The 23,210-nt window shown below is 38.2% G+C and overlaps 1 protein-coding gene across 1 annotated transcript in view; it reads left to right on the plus strand.

The window, feature by feature from the left end:
* stk16 (serine/threonine kinase 16) overlaps nucleotides 1-20,609 on the plus strand; it is a 44,109-nt gene extending 23,500 nt beyond the window's left edge. The window contains exon 9 of the mRNA XM_061974618.1: nucleotides 20,525-20,609. Within this exon, the coding sequence (XP_061830602.1) occupies nucleotides 20,525-20,533 (9 nt within the window). The 3' untranslated portion in view covers nucleotides 20,534-20,609. The remainder of the gene's footprint in view (nucleotides 1-20,524) is intronic.
* Nucleotides 20,610-23,210: the final 2,601 nt, after the last annotated feature.

Consider the following 23,210-nt stretch of genomic DNA (forward strand, 5'->3'; position numbering starts at 1 on the left):
ATTTAAATGAAGATATGAAATAATCCTAAATGACTTGGTTTATATTATTGTATATACTAGGGCAGGGGTCACCAACGTGGTGCCCGCGGTCACCAGGTAGCCCGTAAGGACCAGATCAGTCGCCCGCTGGCCTGTTCTAAAAATAGCTCAAAGAGCAGCACTTACCAGTGAGCTGCCTCTATTTTTTAAATGTCATTTATTTATTAGCAAGCTGGTCTCGCTTTGCTCGACATTTTTAATTTTAAAAGAGACAAAACTCAAATAGAATTTGAAAATCCATGAAAATATTTTAAAGACTTGGTCTTCACTTGTTTAAATAAATTCATTTATTTTTTTTTACTTTGCTTCTTATTACTTTTAGAAATACAATTTTAGAGAAAAAATACAACCTTAAAAATGATTTTAGGATTTTTAAACAAATATACCTTTTTACCTTTTAAATGTCTTCCTCTTCTTTCCTGACAATTTAAATCAATGTTCAAGTAAAAAATTTTTTTTTTCATTGTAAAGAATAATAAATATTTTAGCTTCTGTTTTTTCGACGAAGAATATTTGTGAAATATTTCTTTAAACTTACTATGATTAAAATTCAAAAAAATTATTCTGGCAAATCTAGAAAATCTGTAGAATCAAATTTAAATCTAATTTCAAAGTATTTTGAATTTCTTTTAAAATTTTTGTTCTGGAAAATCTAGAAGAAATACTGATTTGTCTTTGTTAGAAATATAGCTTGGTCCAATTTGTTAAATATTCTAACAAAGTGCAGATTGGATTTTAACCAATTTAAAACATGTCATCAAAATTCTAAAATGTATCTTAATCAGGAAAAAATACTAATGATGTTCCATAAATTTTTTTTTTTATTTTTTCAAAAAGATTCAAATTAGCTAGTTTTTCTCTTCTTTTTGTCAGTTGAATTTTGAATTTTAAAGAGTCGAAATTAAAGATAAACTATGTTTCAAAATTTGATTTGATTTTTTTTCGTGTTTTCTCCTCTTTTAAACCGTTCAATTAAGTGTTTTTTTCATCATTTATTCTCTAGAAAAAACCTTCCGTAAAAGGAAAAAAAAAATGTACAACAGAATGACAGACAGAAATACCCATTTTTTTTATATATATACATTTTTTTATTTAGCTATTCTTGTTTAAATCACACTTACGTGTAACTTACAAATGACAATATATTTATTTATTTAAGTGTGTATCAAACTGGTAGCCCTTCGCATTAATCAGTACCCAAGAAGTAGTTTTTGGTTTCAAAAAGGTTGGTGACCCCTGTACTAGGGCATCAAATCAGTGTCAGTTGAGTCGGTCCATAGGTTGCCTGTAGGGATTTTTAATGTCCAGCAGATGTCAGTATTTAGTGACACAGTATCGACACAGTATCAATACAGTTTTGCAATGTGTCGAAACGCTTCATGACGCCTCATCAACCCATCACTAATATATATATATATATACATACATACATACAGCCTGGCCCCCGGCCAAAATTTTTTAACCCAATGCGGCCCCCGAGTCAAAAAGTTTGAGGACCCCTGCTTTAGGGGCTCTGTACATTTAGATGTATAAATATATATTTTCCAGAGAAAGTCAGAATCTTAGTAAAGTCTCACTAGCCCAACGATTGTCAATATTTCTATTCTTCTTCTTTGCATTTTGCTTCTTTCATCTGCACCAAATGAATCCTGCAATCTTTATGTGAAGCAGACTCACCTGTAGGAAGCAGATCAGCATCATTTATGTGAAGCAGACTCACCTGTAGGAAGTAGATCAGCATCATTTATGTGAAGCAGACTCACCTGTAGGAAGCAGATCAGCATCATTTATGTGAAGCAGACTCACCTGTAGGAAGCAGTTCAGCATTTTCCAACAGGACCAATTCTTCTTCTTTTAAAACTGACTTTGCTCCTTTGACTAAAAAGTAAACATTGAACATGTTGTAAATACTTTGTCTTCCAAAAGGAAGATTTGATTGTATTCACCGTCTTCACTTTGGTGTGCACACTAACACTGAAGATGAAAATAATAGGACAACTTGACCCAGGTGAGTCCACACCTGCGCCAGTGTTGTAATACCTTGGGTGACCGCAGGGTGGTGTTGCATCATCACTTTCCTGTCTGAACACTTGGACTCACTTGAGAATGGGAAAGCAAATGGAATGAATTATTATAACTTTTAGATATGAAAGCAGTCACAAAATGGACTTTTAATCTTTTTGCTAATCTCTTGACATATTTTGACTGCTTGTCCAACTTCTTTGTGGAAGTCCTTGGCCCTTCAGTTCAACCTTTTGAAGATTTGACGGTGAAAGTACTTTTAATTCCAGATGAATATTGTTTGTTTTCAATCTCGTTTCTCTCGGCCAGTGAAATGGTACTTTTTTTTTGTTTTAATCTGTGGTTATTTTGTACTTTAGTTAGCATAAAGACTTGACATAAAGTGTTGTGGCCCTCAGCTCAATCATGTTTTGTTTATTATTTATTTCATGCTGATTACAGTGTGAATGTTTCTTTTATTTTCTGACATAATCAATTAAAGTTGCTGTTTATTCACTGCACAGATAATAAATATATCACAATATCATAAACGTAGCCTTTCATTTTGTAGACTGTTGTGTCAAATCCATGTTCTAATATACTAATGTCATTTGTCCCCATTATGACAACTTTGCCATACAAGCAACATTGAAATAAAATCACCTTCACAACTTATTAGGATCCAACACATGAAAGCAGGGGTGTCAAACTGGTTTTCATTGAGGGCCACACCGCAATCATTAGAAAGCCGCTTGTAACAGTAAATAATTCACGAATTTGCCTATGAATTTAAATATTTTACTTCTTTTTTTTTTTTACATAAAGAGTAAACAAATCTGTGAATTTGACCACTGTTTTCTACAGAAAAAAACTGGCAGCTTATAAATATAAGTATAAATATTATACTATTATTATACTATATTATACTATTATTATACTATTATTATATTATTTATAAGTATAAATATTATACTATTATTATACTATATTATATTATTTATAAGTATAAATATTATACTATTATTATACTATATTACACTATTATTATACTATATTATATTATATATATATACTATATTATATTATATATAATATAGTATATATATATATAATATATATACTATATTATATATATATATATATATATACCAACCGGCGGTATAGCTCGGTTGGTAGAGCGGCCGTGCCAGCAACTTGAGGGTTGCAGGTTCGATCCCCGCTTCCGCCATCCCAGTCACTGCCGTTGTGTCCTTGGGCAAGACACTTTACCCACCTGCTCCCAGTGCCACCCACACTGGTTTAAAAAAAAATGTAACTTAGATATTGGGTTTCACTATGTAAAGCGCTTTGAGTCACTTGAGAAAAGCGCTATATAAATATAATTCACTTCACTTCACTTCACATATATAAGTATAAATATTATACTATTATTATACTATATTATACTATTATTATACTATATTATATTATATATATAGTATAAATACTGTAAAATATATAATAATAATAGATTTTATTTGTAAAAAAGTACTTTACATTGAGTAAACAACCTCAAAGTGATACAGTGTATTATAAAAAATAAAAAGATAATAAAAAATAAATCAAAATAAAAACTAGAACAGCCAAATAGCTAAAACTAGTATGCATATATCTTTAAAAAAAAAGAAGGCTTTTTTTTAAAAAAGAAGGGTTTTTAAGCCCTTTTTAAAAGCATCTACAGTCTGTGGTGCCCTCAGGTGGTCAGGGAGAGCTTTTCCACAGACTGGGAGCGGCGGAGCAGAAAGCCCGGTCTCCCATTGTTCGTAGCTTTGTCCTCGGAGGTTGGAGGAGGTTATCCAGTCCGGAGCGGAGGTGTCGTGTGGAGGATTTGGGGGTGAGCAGTTCTTTGAGGTAGAGGGGGGGCATTTCCATGGAGGGTTTTTAAAATTATTATTTTTACAAGATATTGCTTATTACATATTACATATTCAACTGCCAGTTTTTTACCAAAATAAAATGTGGTACCATAAAATCAACAGTAGATTTTACAGTAAAAAAAAAAGAAGAAACTAACAGTTCAGTGGATAGAATTTTACAGTAAAAAAAAAAACACTGGTCGTTTTTTTCAACTTACAGTAATATGCTGTAAAAAAAAAAAACTCCCTAAATTTTATAGCAAAATCTATTGGTCATTTTTATAGCGTACAATTTGATGGATAACTTCATAAGGTAAGCAGATATTTACCGTATTTTTCGGAGTATAAGTCGCTCCGGAGTATAAGTCGCACCGGCCGAAAATGCATAATAAAAAAGGAAAAAAACATATAAGTCGCATTGGAGTATAAGTCGCGTTTTTTGGGGAAATGTATTTGATAAAAGCCAACAGCAAGAATAGACATTTGAAAGGCAATTTAAAATAAATGAAGAATAGTGAACAACAGGCTGAATAAGTGTACGTTATATGAGGCATAAATAAGCAACTGCTATGTTAACGTAACATATTATGGTAAGAGTCATTCAAATAACTATAACATATAGAACATGCTATACAATCTGTCACTCCTAATCGCTAAATCCCATGAAATCTTATACGTCTAGTCTCTTACGTGAATGACATCAATAATATTATAATGTGTTCATCATTTCACACATAAGTCGCTCCTGAGTATAAGTCGCACCCCCGGCCAAACTATCAAAAAAACTGCAACTTATAGTCCGAAAAATACGGTAAGAATTTTTTTGGATTTTGATTTGTTGCAATATTGGCATACTTGCCAACCTTGAGACCTCCAATTCCGGGAGGTGGGGGGCGTGGTCGGGGGGTGTGTGGTTGGGGCCGTGGTTAAGAGGGGAGGAGTATATTTACAGCTAGAATTCACCAAGTATATATAAGAAATACTTGACTTTCAGTGAATTCTCGCTATATATATATATATGTATATATTGTTGCGTTTTGGACCAGTTGTTCCTCCCAGGGAATTCAAGTCACAATTCCCTCCCAAGTTCTTTCCGACACTTAAAGCTGAGTTAAAAAAAACCCACCAGAGACAGAATAGGTATTTTGTTGTATATTCTCAAAGCTTTGCCAATATACATTTTGATTGAGACCAGTCTAACCATAGAACCTTCTATCGCGCCTCCCAAAATGGTCTGTCTTCCCAACGCCAAAAACCTCTCTTTCCTTCCCCCTCCCTAGCCATAACACAAGCACAACGTCTCCCTAGCCATAATACATTCCAAAGAACTCAAGGTTAACACACACAGTTTGCTTGCTGACAGAGCATCAAGAGAAGAAGTGGAAAACACGAGCTGTTTTCAAATATGACAAAGAAATGGAAGAAGTACAACTTAAATTCGGATATATGTAAATATCTGCCTCCGACAATATATATATATATAAATAAGATAAATACTTGAATTTCAGTGTTCATTTATTTACATTTATTAACACTCATCTACTCATTGTTGAGTTAAGGGTTGAATTGTCCATCCTTGTTCTATTCTCTCACTATTTTTCTAACCATGCCGAACACCCTCTCTGATGATGCATTCTGCTTCGTCTCCTTGTTGTGTGCGCAGTTGCACTGCACTCTCTAAAAGCCGTAGATGTTATTGTCACATATGCATGTACAGCAGATGGCAGTATTGTCCTGTTTAAGAGTGTCACAACATTGCTGTTTACGGCGGACGAAATGCTTTACGGTAGACGAAAACGTGACTGCTGTTGTTGTGTTTTGTTGTGGAGGGGGCGTGGCCTCCAGAAAACAGGCTGTCGACACGTCACTCAGGTCCGCCTGAATTTCGGGAAATTTTCGGGAGAAAATTTGTCCCGGGAGGTTTTTGGGGAGAGGCGCTGAATTTCGGGAGTCTTCGGGAAAATCTGGGAAGGTTGGCAAGTATGAATATTGGACACAATTTTTTTTCCCTGTCAAACTGGGAAAAAAACCTTAATACCTTTTAGTAAGAGAAAGTAAAGAAAGAAAATTGACATATTATTTTCCATATAAAATGACATGGAGGGCCAGTTGTGTATTAAAGAGTACAACAAATATACATTCAGCAAGATAATTCATGTTTTAGTACAATAATCAGCTGCATGGCATCCTGACAAGTGCTTAGCACTAGATAACGTGAAGTAGTGAAAACACTCCTCAGGCTCTCTCACATGTCAATGTTAGAAAAATAATGTCTGATCAATATTTTAGTCCAGGGCCAAATTACTGCCGATAAACACTTATTTTTCTCCGCCATATTTTGAATAAACCATATTAAGCAATAATAAAATGTAATGAACTTTTATTTCTCATGAGTATTTTTTGACTTTGTAATTTGAAGGTGAATACCTTTTTAATGATCCTGAATAAGTAGCTGGGATAGGCTCCAGCACTCCCGCCACCCAGAAAGGGACAAGCGGTAGAAAAGTGGATGGATGGATGGAAGTAAACAAACAATAAAAATAAATGTAATTCCCAATCTCTGCTAGTAAAAATGGCACTTCAATAAATATTGAACATCTACAAGTACACGTGGGAAAAAAATGGTTTGTTTGTTGTCTTTTTGTTGCCGTCACTTTCCAACAAGTTTGTCCGCGTTGACAAACTCATCTTGCTCGCTCGTTTGAGGCCTAGACGTTGATTTTACTGTAAAAAAAATACATGTAGGTCAGTCGCCAAAATATTACTGTAAGATTTCCTCTGTAAAGTTTATAATTATATTATCTGTGTGCGTCACTAGATCAGTGACAAACTCTGAAAATAAAGTCCAAATAGGGCCCATGGGGGGCCAGGTAGAGAGGTAGCGGTGTGACAGACATCATAGTAAGCAATGATTTATATTCATTACTTAGGTTAGGGGTAAGGTTAAGGTTTTCATTGTATCTTAGTGCGACCCCTCCACCCCTTTTAAGGGGACGAGCAATATGTGCATTCGTATAGTTAGAAGGAGATGCCTTGTTAAGCGGGAACAATTCATCTCGTTTGAGCCAGGTTTCACTGAGACCAATGACGTTAAGACTGTTGTCTCTAATGACCTCATTAACTAATAACGTTTTGGGAGACAATGATCTGATGTTTAAAAAGGCCATGTTATAGGTAGTTGGCTGTTTTGAGGAATTTTTGTTAATGGTATCCTCACAATACGAAGGTCCTGAGTTCAATCCCGGGCTCGGGATCTTTCTGTGTGGAGTTTGCATGTTCTCCCCGTGACTGCGTGGGTTCCCTTCCTCCCACCTCCAAAGACATGCACCTTGGGATAGGCCCCTCCCACCTCCAAAGACATGCACCTGGGGATAGGTTGATTGGCAACACTAAATGGTCCTTAGTGTGTGAATGTGAGTGTGAATGTTGTCTGTCTATCTGTGTTGGCCCTGCGGCGATGAGGTAGCGACTTGTCCAGGGTGTACCCCGCCTTCCCCCCGTGTGCAGCTGAGATAGGCTCCAGCACCCCCCGCGACCCCGAAAGGGACAAGCGGTAGAAAATGGATGGATGGATGGAAGTAAACAAACAATAAAAATAAATGTAATTCCCAATCTCTGCTAGTAAAAATGGCACTTCAATAAATATTGAACATCTACAAGTACACGTGGGAAAAAAATGGTTTGTTTTGTTGTCTTTTTGTTGCCGTCACTTTCCAACAAGTTTGTCCGCGTTGACGAACTCATCTTGCTCGCTCGTTTGAGGCCTAGACGTTGATTTTTACTGTAAAAATATACGTGTAGGTCAGTCGCCAAAATATTACTGTAAGATTTCCTCTGTAAAGTTTATAATTATATTATCTGTGTGCGTCACTAGATCAGCGACAAACTGAAAATAAAGTCCAAATAGGGCCCATGGGGGGCCAGGTAGAGAGGTAGCGGTGTGACAGACATCATAGTAAGCAATGATTTATATTTATTACTTAGGTTAGGGGTAAGGTTAAGGTTTTCATTGTATATTAGTGCGACCCCTCCACCCCTTTTAAGGGGACGGGCAATATGTGCATTCGTATAGTTAGAAGGAGATGCCTTGTTAAGCGGGAAAAATTCATCTCGTTTGAGCCAGGTTTCACTGAGACCAATGACGTTAAGACTGTTGTCTCTAATGACCTCATTAACTAATAACGTTTTGGGAGACAATGATCTGATGTTTAAAAAGGCCATGTTATAGGTAGTGGGCTGTTTTGAGGAATTTTTGTTAATGCTATCCTCACAATACGAAGGTCCTGAGTTCAATCCCGGGCTCGGGATCTTTCTGTGTGGAGTTTGCATGTTCTCCCCGTGACTGCGTGGGTTCCCTTCCTCCCACCTCCAAAGACATGCACCTGTTGCAGAATGAATGAATAAATAAATGAATGAATGAACAAATGTATTACAAAAGAATAATTTTCAGTGAGATAAATCCAGGCGTGTCTTGAAGCAATGTTGCACTTTGCCTTTATTACGCTCCTCTTATTACATTTCTTTCCTTCCCGGCCACTATTATGAAAGTCTTCCCCAGCTGGATTTACCACTTGTAGGATGATGAGGCCCCCCCTTCACCCCTCCTCCCGCAGAGATCAGTCACATGTCAAACTTCAGCTGCCGACACAATTCCCTTCCAAGGCACACAAATGAAAAGAATACAAACTCAATTGACCGCGCACATTTTTATTCAGCACATTTATTTATTCCAGGAGGACGGATGATATCTTCCTCCTCCAGGTGAACCTTCAACTCTCCTGCATCCAATTTGACTCATCCTTACACACACACACACACACACACACACACACACACACACACACACACGCTTTGAATATGGTGTGAGAAGCAGAAGTGATGTAATGCTGAGGTCTTCAATGTGATCGCACTGATGGGGCTCCTGTTTGCAGATTTGTGTGTTTGTGTGTGTGTGTGTGGGTGTGTGTTTTCATATTTGTGTGCATGTGTTTATATTTGCATGTGTGTGATTGGATTTGTGTGTGTTTGTGTTTAGGTTTGTGTGAATGTGTTTAGATTTGTGTGTGTGTCTGTGTTAGAGATTTGTGTGCGTGTTTTCAGATTTGTGTGTATTTGTGTGTGTGTCTGTGTTTGGATTTGTGTGCATGTTTTCAGATTTGTGTGCGTCAGTGTTTAGATTTGTGTGTGTGTTCATATTTGTGTGCATGTGTTTATATTTGTGTGTGTGTGATTGGATTTGTGTGTGTTTGTGTTTAGATTTGTGTGTTTACGTTTGTACGGATGTGTTTAGATGTGTGTGTGTGTGTGTTAAGATTAGTGTGTCTGTTCAGATTTGTGTGTTTGTGTATAGATTTGTGTGTGTGTGTCTGTGTTAGAGATGTATGTGCATGTTTTCAGATTTGTGTGTGTGTGTGTGTGTCTGTGTTTAGATTTGTGTGTGTCTGTGTAAGAGATGTATGTGCATGTTTTCAGATTTGTGTGTGTGTGTGTCTGTGTTTAGATTTGTGTGTGTGTGTTTATATTTGTGTGCATGTTTTCAGATTTGTGTGTGTCAGTGTTTAGATTTGTGTGTGTGTTCATATTTGTGTGCATGTGTTTATATTTGTGTGTGTGTGATTGGATTTGTGTGTGTTTGTGTTTAGACTTGTGTGTTTACGTTTGTGTGGATGTGTTTAGATGTGTGTGTGTGTGTGTGTGTGTGTGTGTGTGTGTGTGTGTGTGTGTGTGTGTGTGTGTGTTAAGATTAGTGTGTCTGTTCAGATTTGTGTGTTTGTGTTTGGATTTTTATGTGTGTGTCTGTGTTAGAGATGTGTGTGCCTGTTTTCAGATTTGTGTGTGTCTGTGTTTATATTTGTGTGCATGTTTTCAGATTTGTGTGTGTCTGTGTTTAGATGTGTGTGCCTGTTTTCAGATTTGTGTGTGTCTGTGTTTAGATTTGTGTGTGTGTGTTCATATTTGTGTGTATGTGTTTATATTTGTGTGTGTCTGATTGTATTTGTGTGTGTTTGTTTTTAGATTTGTGTGTTTGTGTTTGTGTGGATGTGTTTGTTAAGATTAGTGTGTCTGTTCAGATTTTTGTGTGTTTGTGTTTAGATTTGTGTGTGTGTGTTAGATGTGTGTGTCTGTGTTACAGATTTGTGTGCATGTTTTCAGAATTTTGTGTATTCGTGCGTGTCTGTTTAGATTTGTGTGTGTCTGTGTTTAGATTTGTGTGCATGTTTTCAGATTTGTGTGTGTCTGTTTAGATTTGTGTGTGTGTTTAGATTTGTTTGTGTGTTTAGTTTTGTGTGTGTGTGTTCAGATTTGTGTACATGTGTTTAGATTTGTGTGTGTCTGTGTTTAGATTTGTGTGCATGTTTTCAGATTTGTGTGTGTCTGTTTAGATTTGTGTGTGTGTTTAGATTTGTTTGTGTGTTTAGTTTTGTGTGTGTGTGTTCAGATTTGTGTACATGTGTTTAGATTGTGTGTGTGTGTGTGTGTGTGTGTGTGTGTGTGTGTGTGTGTGTGTGTGTGTGTGTGTGTGTGTGTGTTAAGATTAGTGTGTCTGTTCAGATTTGTGTGTTTGTGTTTGGATTTGTATGTGTGTGTCTGTGTTAGAGATGTGTGTGCCTGTTTTCAGATTTGTTTGTGTCTGTGTTTATATTTGTGTGCATGTTTTCAGATTTGTGTGTGTCTGTGTTTAGATGTGTGTGCCTGTTTTCAGATTTGTGTGTGTCTGTGTTTAGATTTGTGTGTGTGTGTTCATATTTGTGTGTATGTGTTTATATTTGTGTGTGTCTGATTGTATTTGTGTGTGTTTGTTTTTAGATTTGTGTGTTTGTGTTTGTGTGGATGTGTTTGTTAAGATTAGTGTGTCTGTTCAGATTTTTGTGTGTTTGTGTTTAGATTTGTGTGTGTGTGTTAGATGTGTGTGTCTGTGTTACAGATTTGTGTGCATGTTTTCAGAATTTTGTGTATTTGTGCGTGTCTGTTTAGATTTGTGTGTGTCTGTGTTTAGATTTGTGTGCATGTTTTCAGATTTGTGTGTGTCTGTTTAGATTTGTGTGTGTGTTTAGATTTGTTTGTGTGTTTAGTTTTGTGTGTGTGTGTGTTCAGATTTGTGTGCATGTGTTAAGATTTGTGTGCATGTGTTAAGATTTGTGTGCATGTGTTTAGATTTGTGTGTGTGTGTGTGTGTGTGTGTGTGTGTGTGTGTGTGTGTGTGTGTGTGTGTGTGTGTGTGTGTGTGTGTGTGTGTGTGTGTGTTTAGATGTTAAGGCAATGACATCACTAGTTTGAATTTTCCCTCACCTAAAAAAAAATGTGTGTTATTTAACAATAAAGAAAAAATACACAAATAACAAGTAAGAATAAAAGGCATTAATAGATACAAAAAAAAGTGTAAATAAAACTACAATAAAAATTAAGAAATGATAAAAATGTGAGTAAAAAATGGTACTACAATATTTGGTGTGTGTACGCTTAACCTAATACTTATCAGGACAATCAATAAGAAAATGGAATAAATATAAAATTAAATATAAATAAGTGTGCTAAACTAAGCATCATGTAGCAGTATTGCTAAGTGCTAAACAAGATATACAAACATAATAAAACGATCACTTACTGTACAATGTCTGCTCTCACTGGGATAAAGACTGATGGGATGTTTATATCTTCCCTTTTACATCAACAATTCATTATCATCCTCACCAAGGGTTAAAAAAAAGTTTTTTCGTTTCTTTCTGGCCATCTCCGGGTCTAAGTTGGATGTGAAAGTTGACCGACTTGTGGGTTTATGTCCACAACCTTCTACTATCCAGGTGAGAGACATCATTTATCATCTACAATTCACTTTCACCAACTCAGAGGCCATGCAGCAGCTCAATATGTCAATATAGCAGCATAAGCTAGTTTGCTTTTTAAAAGTAGTTCCTCTGCGTTAGCACTTATATTAATAACATGACTAATACTTGTTCATATTCAGGTCACCACATGTAAATGGAGTATTGTTGGTGTTTTTTGGGTGTAACAGTGTACTCCTATTAGCTGCATTGTTAGCCACCTCTTGCTTGCCATATTTTATGACTTGGGATGCATTAAAAAAAAAAGAAAAACATGTTCTTGTCTTACAAAACTCCAAAATAAGTGCAGTTCCCTTTCAGGTCTGTGGGCGTAAACTAACCTGAGGCTGTATTGAATCAATTAGTGAGCTTTTTAATGAGCAAAGCATTGTGGGTCAGAGCCAGCAGGTGTCTTCATGACAATGACCACAGGAAAGTTTTCAAAGCGCACAGAAGTCCTCTCTCAAGTTCCTAAGAGTGAATATTTATTTGGCAGAGTGGCGCTGTCAGTCAGGCCCAAAAGAACCTTGGGATGGAGTCCCAGGCGGCGAGTGGCGGATGATGTACGACCCTCGCAGACGCTTTGTTCTGGCGGGAGAATTGATGGCCGTGTTTGGGTTAAAATGCATAACGAGTTCATTAAGGGGGATTGGCGTAATCAGCAAAGGTATGGCCTTAATTACTGGCCGGTGGCCAGCGCAGCCGCACTCATTTCATTAAGTGGACACACGCTACACCCGGGGGGCCATTAAGGAGGGAAAGATCTCCACCTTTTATTTACTGCGCCTGTCAGTTAGCTGATTGCATGGATGATATGGATTTGGAACAGCTTTGCCACTCATTTCATCTGCAGAGGTGAGACCATTTATTTACCTTTTTCTTTATTTACACCCACCAGCACTCTTTGCCAAAGTGATGGAGGGCAAGTGTCACTCTCTTCCAGCCAAGGAGGGAAGGATGCTTTTGTGTTGGCCCACAAGGTCACCAGAGGTCACACCTTGGTCTTCACCACAACTTAGAGAAGAAACAAGAAGGTGGATCTTACCACTCTTTCAGTCTCATCCACCTGACCATTCTTCATACAAACTACATTTTATGCTATTGGAAAACAACAACATCTGGCAGCTTAGTTACTGGAACATTTATTGTGGTTTCTACTAGGAGTGCACGTAAAATAGATTTTTCTTCATTCCGATACAATTATTATTAGGGCCCGCATGGCCCATTGCAAAAGGACTTCCGAAGGGAGTCCTTATGCAATGGGACATAAGGACCTATTGAATTTGTAAGGTTTTATTATTATTATTATACCGGCCGCCTCTTTGAGCTGCAATTTGACCCACTTAACATGCTTCAAAACTCACCATACAGGTCAAAGCCAGTAAATTAGAATATTTTGAAAAACTTGATTTATTTCAGTAATTGCATTCAAAAGGTGTAACTTGTACATTATATTTATTCATTGCACACAGACTGATGCATTCAAATGTTTATTTCATTTAATTTTGATGATTTGAAGTGGCAACAAATGAAAATCCAAAATTCCGTGTGTCACAAAATTAGAATATTACTTAAGGCTAATACAAAAAAGGGATTTTTAGAAATGTTGGCCAACTGAAAAGTATGAAAATGAAAAATATGAGCATGTACAATACTCAATACTTGGTTGGAGCTCCTTTTGCCTCAATTACTGCGTTAATGCGGCGTGGCATGGAGTCGATGAGTTTCTGGCACTGCTCAGGTGTTATGAGAGCCCAGGTTGCTCTGATAGTGGCCTTCAACTCTTCTGCGTTTTTGGCTCTGGCATTCTGCATCTTCCTTTTCACAATACCCCACAGATTTTCTATGGGGCTAAGGTCAGGGGAGTTGGCGGGCCAATTTAGAACAGAAATACCATGGTCCGTAAACCAGGCACGGGTAGATTTTGCGCTGTGTGCAGGCGCCAAGTCCTGTTGGAACTTGAAATCTCCATCTCCATAGAGCAGGTCAGCAGCAGGAAGCATGAAGTGCTCTAAAACTTGCTGGTAGACGGCTGCGTTGACCCTGGATCTCAGGAAACAGAGTGGACCGACACCAGCAGATGACATGGCACCCCAAACCATCACTGATGGTGGAAACTTTACACTAGACTTCAGGCAACGTGGATCCTGTGCCTCTCCTGTCTTCCTCCAGACTCTGGGACCTCGATTTCCAAAGGAAATGCAAAATTTGCTTTCGTCAGAAAACAGGACTTTGGACCACTCAGCAGCAGTCCAGCTGGTGTCGGTCCACTCTGTTTCCTGAGATCCAGGGTCAACGCAGCCGTCTACCAGCAAGTTTTAGAGCACTTCATGCTTCCTGCTGCTGACCTGCTCTATGGAGATGGAGATTTCAAGTTCCAACAGGACTTGGCGCCTGCACACAGCGCAAAATCTACCCGTGCCTGGTTTACGGACCATGGTATTTCTGTTCTAAATTGGCCCGCCAACTCCCCTGACCTTAGCCCCATAGAAAATCTGTGGGGTATTGTGAAAAGGAAGATGCAGAATGCCAGAGCCAAAAACGCAGAAGAGTTGAAGGCCACTATCAGAGCAACCTGGGCTCTCATAACACCTGAGCAGTGCCAGAAACTCATCGACTCCATGCCACGCCGCATTAACGCAGTAATTGAGGCAAAAGGAGCTCCAACCAAGTATTGAGTATTGTACATGCTCATATTTTTCATTTTCATACTTTTCAGTTGGCCAACATTTCTAAAAATCCCTTTTTTGTATTAGCCTTAAGTAATATTCTAATTTTGTGACACACGGAATTTTGGATTTTCATTTGTTGCCACTTCAAATCATCAAAATTAAATGAAATAAACATTTGAATGCATCAGTCTGTGTGCAATGAATAAATATAATGTACAAGTTACACCTTTTGAATGCAATTACTGAAATAAATCAAGTTTTTCAAAATATTCTAATTTACTGGCTTTTACCTGTATATATTATATTATTTATTATTATTATTCTTGTCTATTGTGAGCGAACTGTGGTGCTGAATTTCCCGTATATATACTGTATATACATATACATATACATATATACACATATATATATATATATATATATATATATATATATATATATATATATATATATATATATATATATATATATATATATATATATATATATATATATATATATATATATATATGTATATATATATATATATATATATATATATATATATGTGTGTGTGTGTATATATATATATATATATATATATATATATATATGTATGTGTGGGGAAAAAAATCACAAGACTATTTCATCTCTACAGGCCTGTTTCATGAGGGGGGGTACCCTCAATCATCAGGAAAATCTCCTGATGATTGAGGGTACCCCCCCTCATGAAACAGGCCTGTAGAGATGAAATAGTCTTGTGATTTTTTTTCCCACACATACATATATTGCGCTCTACTACGGTATCGAGCACTATTTTTTGGATAACCTTATTAAGACATATATATATATATATATATATATATATATATATATATATATATATATATATATATATATACATATATATATATATATATATATATATATATATATATATATATATATATATATATATATATATATATATATATGTGTGTGTGTGTGCTTGAAGCTCACAGAGAGAATGCCAAGAGTGTGCAAAACAGTAATCAGAGCAAAGGGTGGATATTTTGAAGAAACTAGAATATAAAACATGGCTTCAGTTATTTCACCTTTTTTGTGGTTAAGTACATAACTCCACATGTGTTCATTCATAGTTTTGATGTGACAATCTACAATGTAAATAGTCATGGAAATAAAGAAAACACATTGAATGAGAAGGTGTGTCCAAGGTGTGTATATGTCTATATGTATGTATATAAGTCTATATATATGTATGTATGTATATGTGTATATATGTCTGCATATATCAATGTCTGTATACGTCTATGTATACATATATATATATATATATATATATATATATATTTATATATATATATATATATATATACATATATATATATATATATATATATATAGATAGATATATATGTATATATGTTTATATATATATATATATATATATATATATATATATATATACTGTAAATATGTTTCCATATATTAGCCGCACCGGACTTTAAGCCGCAGATATATATGTTGTTAAATGAGTTATTTACACAGAAATATTTTACAAATGTTTATTTACATACCTTAATTGTCTCCAAACGGTGTCTGTAACACAGCAGTAAAACAGATGATCAAACAAAACAGAAGTCATCGTCATAGACCCACTAGCTGTGCAATTTACTGAGGAATTTGTGAAAGTGAAACAATACAAAAAGGATGTAATTGTAAGTTAATAATACTAACACGGACGCTTGTAAACGTATTAGCTAATGCTAACAACGCTAGCTTGATTACATGACGATAGCACGTACAAATATGCATGAAAACACTCCTGCAGACCTCACACATGGGACGCGTTAGTAAGTATGAATTGTTTTAGTTATATTGTAAAACTTGCTATCGTTGCTTGGAGTGATGAATGAAGAATCCATACAAGTAGAACTCGACGACCAAGCAACACATCTACTTCTGGTCGAAAGCTCAGTCTAAAGAGAAGGAGGGCACTGCAGTGAGAAGAAGTCGTCCTAAAGATGGCGCCATAACACAAACAATAACACAACAATTAAGTGATTAATGAAAACTATTTCCTTAACGGCCGTCAGCGAAGAAAAATCCATTAATTAGCTGCACCGTTTTATTAGCCGCAGGGTACGAAGCGTCGGAAAAACGTAGAGTCCAAAATGTAAGGTAGTTATTATTGTCAAAAGAACAAATTTATTGGTGATCTCAGACTTTTGGAAGATGTTGTCGTGCGATTAAAAGTGGGAGATGCTTCTTTTACGGCGGCCCTCTGACCTTCGCCGAGCGCGGCAAAAGGCGAGCGGCGGCTAATAGTTTGATGAGCAGTTCATCAGCGCTGATTAGCGCCGTCGCGTTAATGGCGTCGGAGGAAGAGTAAATTAGCTGATTAAACGCCTGTGTGTGGCAGGCAGGACCAGGGGGGGGGACGGGGCGGGGCTTGGGGAGTGATGGACGAGGGGGGCGTGTTTACGTGGCGTGAGCGAAGTGTCTTCATCAATTTGGATCCATTACCATGTCAAAGAGAGGGGATGGGGAGGGGGGGGACCCTTTTCATTCCGCCCCTCCCCCGCCCGCTTTACCGTAAGGCTCTTTAATTTTCCTGAAATAGGGCCGTGACAGCTGTGTGGTGCTGATGAGGGAAGTGGCGGCCTGTCACATCTCCGCCCTGACTCCGCCCCCTGCCGTCAGGTGGCAGACACTTCCTGCCAGCAAACAGTCTGGGGGGGGGGGGGGGGGGGGGGGGTGCAGAAGGACAAAAGTAATAACTGGGAGCTGTTTTTTTATGTTATTGATCACGTGACCCCGCCTCTATTCTACCACAGAACATGAACTTTGACCCTCGTGCATGTTTAGGGGCCACGTAGTGACAAAAAAACGTATCACGATATACGTGTGTTGTATCGCTCCATATCCGTTATCGAAAACAAGGAGCAAAAGAAAAATATAAAACCATAAATTCCAGACTATAAGCGTTTATAGAAGTGTTTCCTACACTTTGAATCCTGCGGTTGATTAAACGGTGCGGCACATTTTTGATGTATTTTTCTTTGCTGTAATGTAAATAGCTAAAAAACAAAACAATCAAATACACCGAAAAGGTGTGTTTGTTTGTGCTTTAACTGGGAGCTGGTTTTTTTTATGTTATTGATCACGTGACCCCGCCTCTATTCTACCACGGAACATGAACTTTGACCCCCGTGCATGTTTTGGGGCCACGTATTGACAAAAAAAAAACATATCACGATATATGTGTGTTGTATCGCTCCATATCCGTTGTCGACAACAAGGAGCAAAAGAAAACTATAATAGCATCAATTCCAGACTATAAGCGTTTATATAAGTGTTTCCTACGCTTTGAATCCTGCGGTTTATTAAACGGTGCGGATAATTTTTGATGTATTTTCCTTTGCTAAATTCCTTGCAATAGCTGCTTGAGAAATGTTGTTCTTAAACAATTTGCTCAGGCATTTGTTGACAAAGTGGTGACCCTCGCCCCGTCCTTGTTTGTGAATGACTGAGCATTTCATGGAAGCTGCTTTTTATACCTAATCATGGCACCCACCTGTTCCCAATTAGCCTGTTCACCTGTGGGATGTTCCAAATAAGTCTTTGATGAGCATTCCTCAACTTTATCAGTCTTTTTTGCCACTTGTGCCAGCTTTTTTGAAACATGTTGCAGGCATCAAATTCCAAATGAGCTAATATTTGCAAAAAAGAAGAAAGTTTCTCAGTGTGAACATGAAATATCTTGTCTTTGCAGTCTATTCAATTGAATAAAAGTTGAAAAGGATTTGTTGTATTCTCTTTTTATTTACCATTTACACAACATGACAACTTCACTGCTTTTGGGGGTTTGTATATATATATATATATATATATATATATATATATATATATATATATATATATATATATATATATATATATATATATATATATATATATATATACAGATATATATATATATATATACATAAATATACACACATATATATACACACATATATATACATGTATACTTATGTATATATATATATATATATATACATATGGATACACACATATATATATATATACACACACACATATACATATATATACATATATATACACACACCTATACATGCACGCATATGTATACATATGTATATATGTACATATACTGTAGATACACACACACATATATATATACACACATATACATATATATACATATATACACATATACACACACATATATATATACACACTTATACATATATATACATATTTACACATATACACACATATATATATATACACATATACACACACACACATATATATATATATATATATATATATATATATATATATATATGTGTGTGTGTATATGTGTATATATGTATATATATGTATATGTGTGTATATATATATATGTGTGAGTATCTATATGTACATATATACATATGTATACATATATATATATATATGTGTGTGTGTATATGTGTATATATGTATATATATGTATATGTGTGTATATATATATATGTGTGAGTATCTATATGTACATATATACATATGTATACATATATATATATATATATGTGTGTGTATATGTGTATATATGTATATATATGTATATGTGTGTATATATATATATGTGTGAGTATCTATATGTACATATATACATATGTATACATATGCGTGCATATATATGTGTGTGTGTATATGTTTATATATATATGCATATGTGTGTGTGTATATATATGTATATATATACATCTATATATGTGTGTGTTTATATATATATATATATATATATATATATATATATATATATATATATATATATATATATATATGTGTGTGTATCCATATGTATATATATACATATGTGTACATGTATATATATATATATGTGTGTATATATATATATATATGTGTTTATATATGTGTGTGTATCTATATATATATATATATCTATATATATGTCCATCCATCCATCCATCCATCTTCTTCCGCTTATCCGAGGTCGGGTCGCGGGGGCAGCAGCCTAAGCAGGGAAGCCCAGACTTCCCTCTCCCCAGCCACTTGGTCCAGCTCCTCCCGGGGGATCCCGAGGCGTTCCCAGGCCAGCCGGGAGACATAGTCTTCCCAGCGTGTCCTGGGTCTTCCCCGTGGCCTCCTACCGGTCGGGCTCCTCTCCATGTGGAGGAGCAGTGGCTTTACTTTGAGCTCCCCCCGGATGACAGAGCTTCTCACCCTATCTCTAAGGGAGAGCCCCGCCACCCGGCGGAGGAAACTCATTTGGGCCGCTTGTACCCGTGATCTTGTCCTTTCGGTCATGACCCAAAGCTCATGACCATAGGTGAGGATGGGAACGTAGATCGACCGCTAAATCGAGAGCTTTGCCTTCCGGCTCAGCTCCTTCTTCACCACAACGGATCGATACAGCGTCTGCATTTCTGAAGACGCCGCATATATATATATATATAATGTAAACAGTGATCTACATGTTGACTTGACGGTGTTAAAAATGTGTTGTACAGTAGACTTACAGTATGTGGTCTTTACCTGTGCTCCTACAACGTACAGCGTCGTCCTCACCACCAGTGGAAATAACCACTTCATGACACAGGTGTGTTTGAAGGTGTCAGATCCATACATCACTCCACTCCTAACCTGCTTTTGAACCCGGAGCGCCACACACACACACACACCAAAATAAAGCACACACCTTCACTTGAACGCAAACATAATTCCACTTAATTCTCCTAAAGTCGTCAGTCAGTCCTCAGGACACCTTTGATGTGAGTCAGCGTGAGGACAGAAGATATTTGTCATTTATTTCAACACTTGTGAAGGCAAATAGTTTTATTGCATTATTAAGTCCCGATGATTCATTACAGAAGGAACGTTATTACTTTATTATTTGTTCATCTCCCACACTATTGTACTACTAGTGTGTGTGTGTGTGTGTGTGTGTGTGTGTGTGTGTGTGTGTGTGTGTGTGTGTGTGTGTGTGTGTGTGTGTGTGTGTAAGCATTTTTCATACCATGTGATTCCCACACTAAGGATATTTTACTTAAGTCTAAACTTGGGTTCTTTTGGCTCATAGGACTCCTGAGGCAGCAGACAGGTACCGACAGGCCAAGCGGTGTGCGGCTTCAGCGGTCGCGGAGGCAAAAACTCGGACATGGAAGGAGTTCGGTGAGGCCATGGAAAACGACTTCCGGACGGCTTCGAAGTGATTCTGGACCACCATCCGCCGCCTCAGGAAGGGGAAGCAGTGCACTATCAACACCGTGTATGGTGAGGATGGTGTTCTGCTGACCTCGACTGCGGATGTTGTGGATCGGTGGAGGGAATACTTCGAAGACCTCCTCAATCCCACCAACACGTCTTCCTATGAGGAAGCAGTGCCTGGGGAGTCTGTGGTGGGCTCTCCTATTTCTGGGGCTGAGGTTGCTGAGGTAGTTAAAAAGCTCCTCGGTGGCAAGGCCCCGGGGGTGGATGAGATCCGCCCGGAGTTCCTTAAGGCTCTGGATGCTGTGGGGCTGTCTTGGTTGACAAGACTCTGCAGCATCGCGTGGACATCGGGGGCGGTACCTCTGGATTGGCAGACCGGGGTGGTGGTTCCTCTCTTTAAAAAGGGGAACCGGAGGGTGTGTTCTAACTATCGTGGGATCACACTCCTCAGCCTTCCCGGTAAGGTCTATTCAGGTGTACTGGAGAGGAGGCTACGCCGGATAGTCCAACCTCGGATTCAGGAGGAACAGTGTGGTTTTCGTCCTGGTCGTGGAACTGTGGACCAGCTCTATACTCTCGGCAGGGTCCTTGAGGGTGCATGGGAGTTTGCCCAACCAGTCTACATGTGCTTTGTGGACTTGGAGAAGGCATTCGACCGTGTCCCTCGGGAAGTCCTGTGGGGAGTGCTCAGAGAGTATGGGGTTTCGGACTGTCTGATTGTGGCAGTCCGCTCCCTGTATGATCAGTGTCAGAGCTTGGTCCGCATTGCCGGCAGTAAGTCGGACACGTTTCCAGTGAGGGTTGGACTCCGCCAAGGCTGCCCTTTGTCACCCATTCTGTTCATAACCTTTATGGACAGAATTTCTAGGCGCAGTCAAGGCGTTGAGGGGATCTGGTTTGGTGGCTGCAGGATTAGGTCTCTGCTTTTTGCAGATGATGTGGTCCTGATGGCTTCATCTGGCCAGGATCTTCAGCTCTCGCTGGATCGGTTCGCAGCTGAGTGTGAAGCGACTGGGATGAGAATCAGCACCTCCAAGTCTGAGTCCATGGTTCTCGCCCGGAAAAGGGTGGAGTGCCATCTCCGGATTGGGGAGGAGATCTTGCCCCAAGTGGAGGAGTTCAAGTACCTCGGAGTCTTGTTCACGAGTGAGGGAAGAGTGGATGGTGAGATCGACAGGCGGATCGGTGCGGCGTCTTCAGTAATGCGGACGCTGTATCGATCCGTTGTGGTGAAGAAGGAGCTGAGCCGGAAGGCAAAGCTCTCAATTTACCGGTCGATCTACGTTCCCATCCTCACCTATGGTCATGAGCTTTGGGTTATGACCGAAAGGACAAGATCACGGGTACAAGCGGCCGAAATGAGTTTCCTCCGCCGGGTGGCGGGGCTCTCCCTTAGAGATAGGGTGAGAAGCTCTGTCATCCGGGAGGAGCTCAAAGTAAAGCCGCTGCTCCTCCACATGGAGAGGAGCCAGATGAGGTGGTTCGGGCATCTGGTCAGGATGCCACCCGATCGCCTCCCTAGGGAGCTGTTTAGGGCACGTCCGACCGGTAGGAGGCCACGGGGAAGACCCAGGACACGTTGGGAAGACTATCTCGCCCGGCTGGCCTGGGAACGCCTCGGGATCCCCCGGGAGGAGCTGGACGAAGTGGCTGGGGAGAGGGAAGTCTGGGCTTCCCTGCTTAAGCTGCTGCCCCCGCGACCCGACCTCGGATAAGCGGAAGAAGATGGATGGATGGATGGATAAACTTGGGCTGAAAACTGTATCGCCATATAAGTGTTTTGTATCGGCCCATATTCATAATTATTGATATTTTTATGATCTATGGACAATAAGGAGAAGCATAAAAATGTATTTTATTTGAAATGTAATTTTTTTGTTACAATCCCTCTGTCCTTCAAGGCAACACAAACATGAAAACACTCCAACAATATCAACAAAATAGTCAAATCACATTAAAGACTTAACAATAAGCTCTTAAAATGAAGGAATATGTAAGAAATGCTTCATAAAGTGTAAGAAAATAGTGCAAAGTGTGAAAATGTAAACATGTAGAAACCTGAGAAGTGTCATGTCTGTGTGATCATGTTTTTGTTTTGGTCATGTTCGTTTTGGTTTTTGGACTTTTTGTGCACTTTTGTTTTGTCACCATAGCAACCATTAGTTTTCACCTGTCACGTCACGCACCTGTTTCATGTTTTGAGTCACGCACCTGCTTTCACTAATCATGTCCATAGTATTTAAGTTCATTCTTTTCAGTTTGTCGTTCTGACGACATCCCCGCATTTATACTCTCCACACACTTATGACCCTTGCTGCGCTTTTTCATGCTGTTTTTGTCCATGCCAAGTATCAATCAATCAATCAATCTTTATTTATATAGCCCTAAATCACAAGTGTCTCAAAGGGCTGCACAAGCCACAACGACATCCTCGGTACAAAGCCCACATAAGGGCAAGGAAAAACTCACCCCAGTGGGACGTCGATGTGAATGACTATGAGAAACCGAAAAAGTAAGTTTTGTTTATTAGTGCCACAGTTAAGTGTTTTTTGTTG

Source organism: Nerophis lumbriciformis, linkage group LG15 (assembly GCF_033978685.3).
Source record: "Nerophis lumbriciformis linkage group LG15, RoL_Nlum_v2.1, whole genome shotgun sequence".
Classification (NCBI taxonomy): Eukaryota; Metazoa; Chordata; class Actinopteri; order Syngnathiformes; family Syngnathidae; genus Nerophis; species Nerophis lumbriciformis.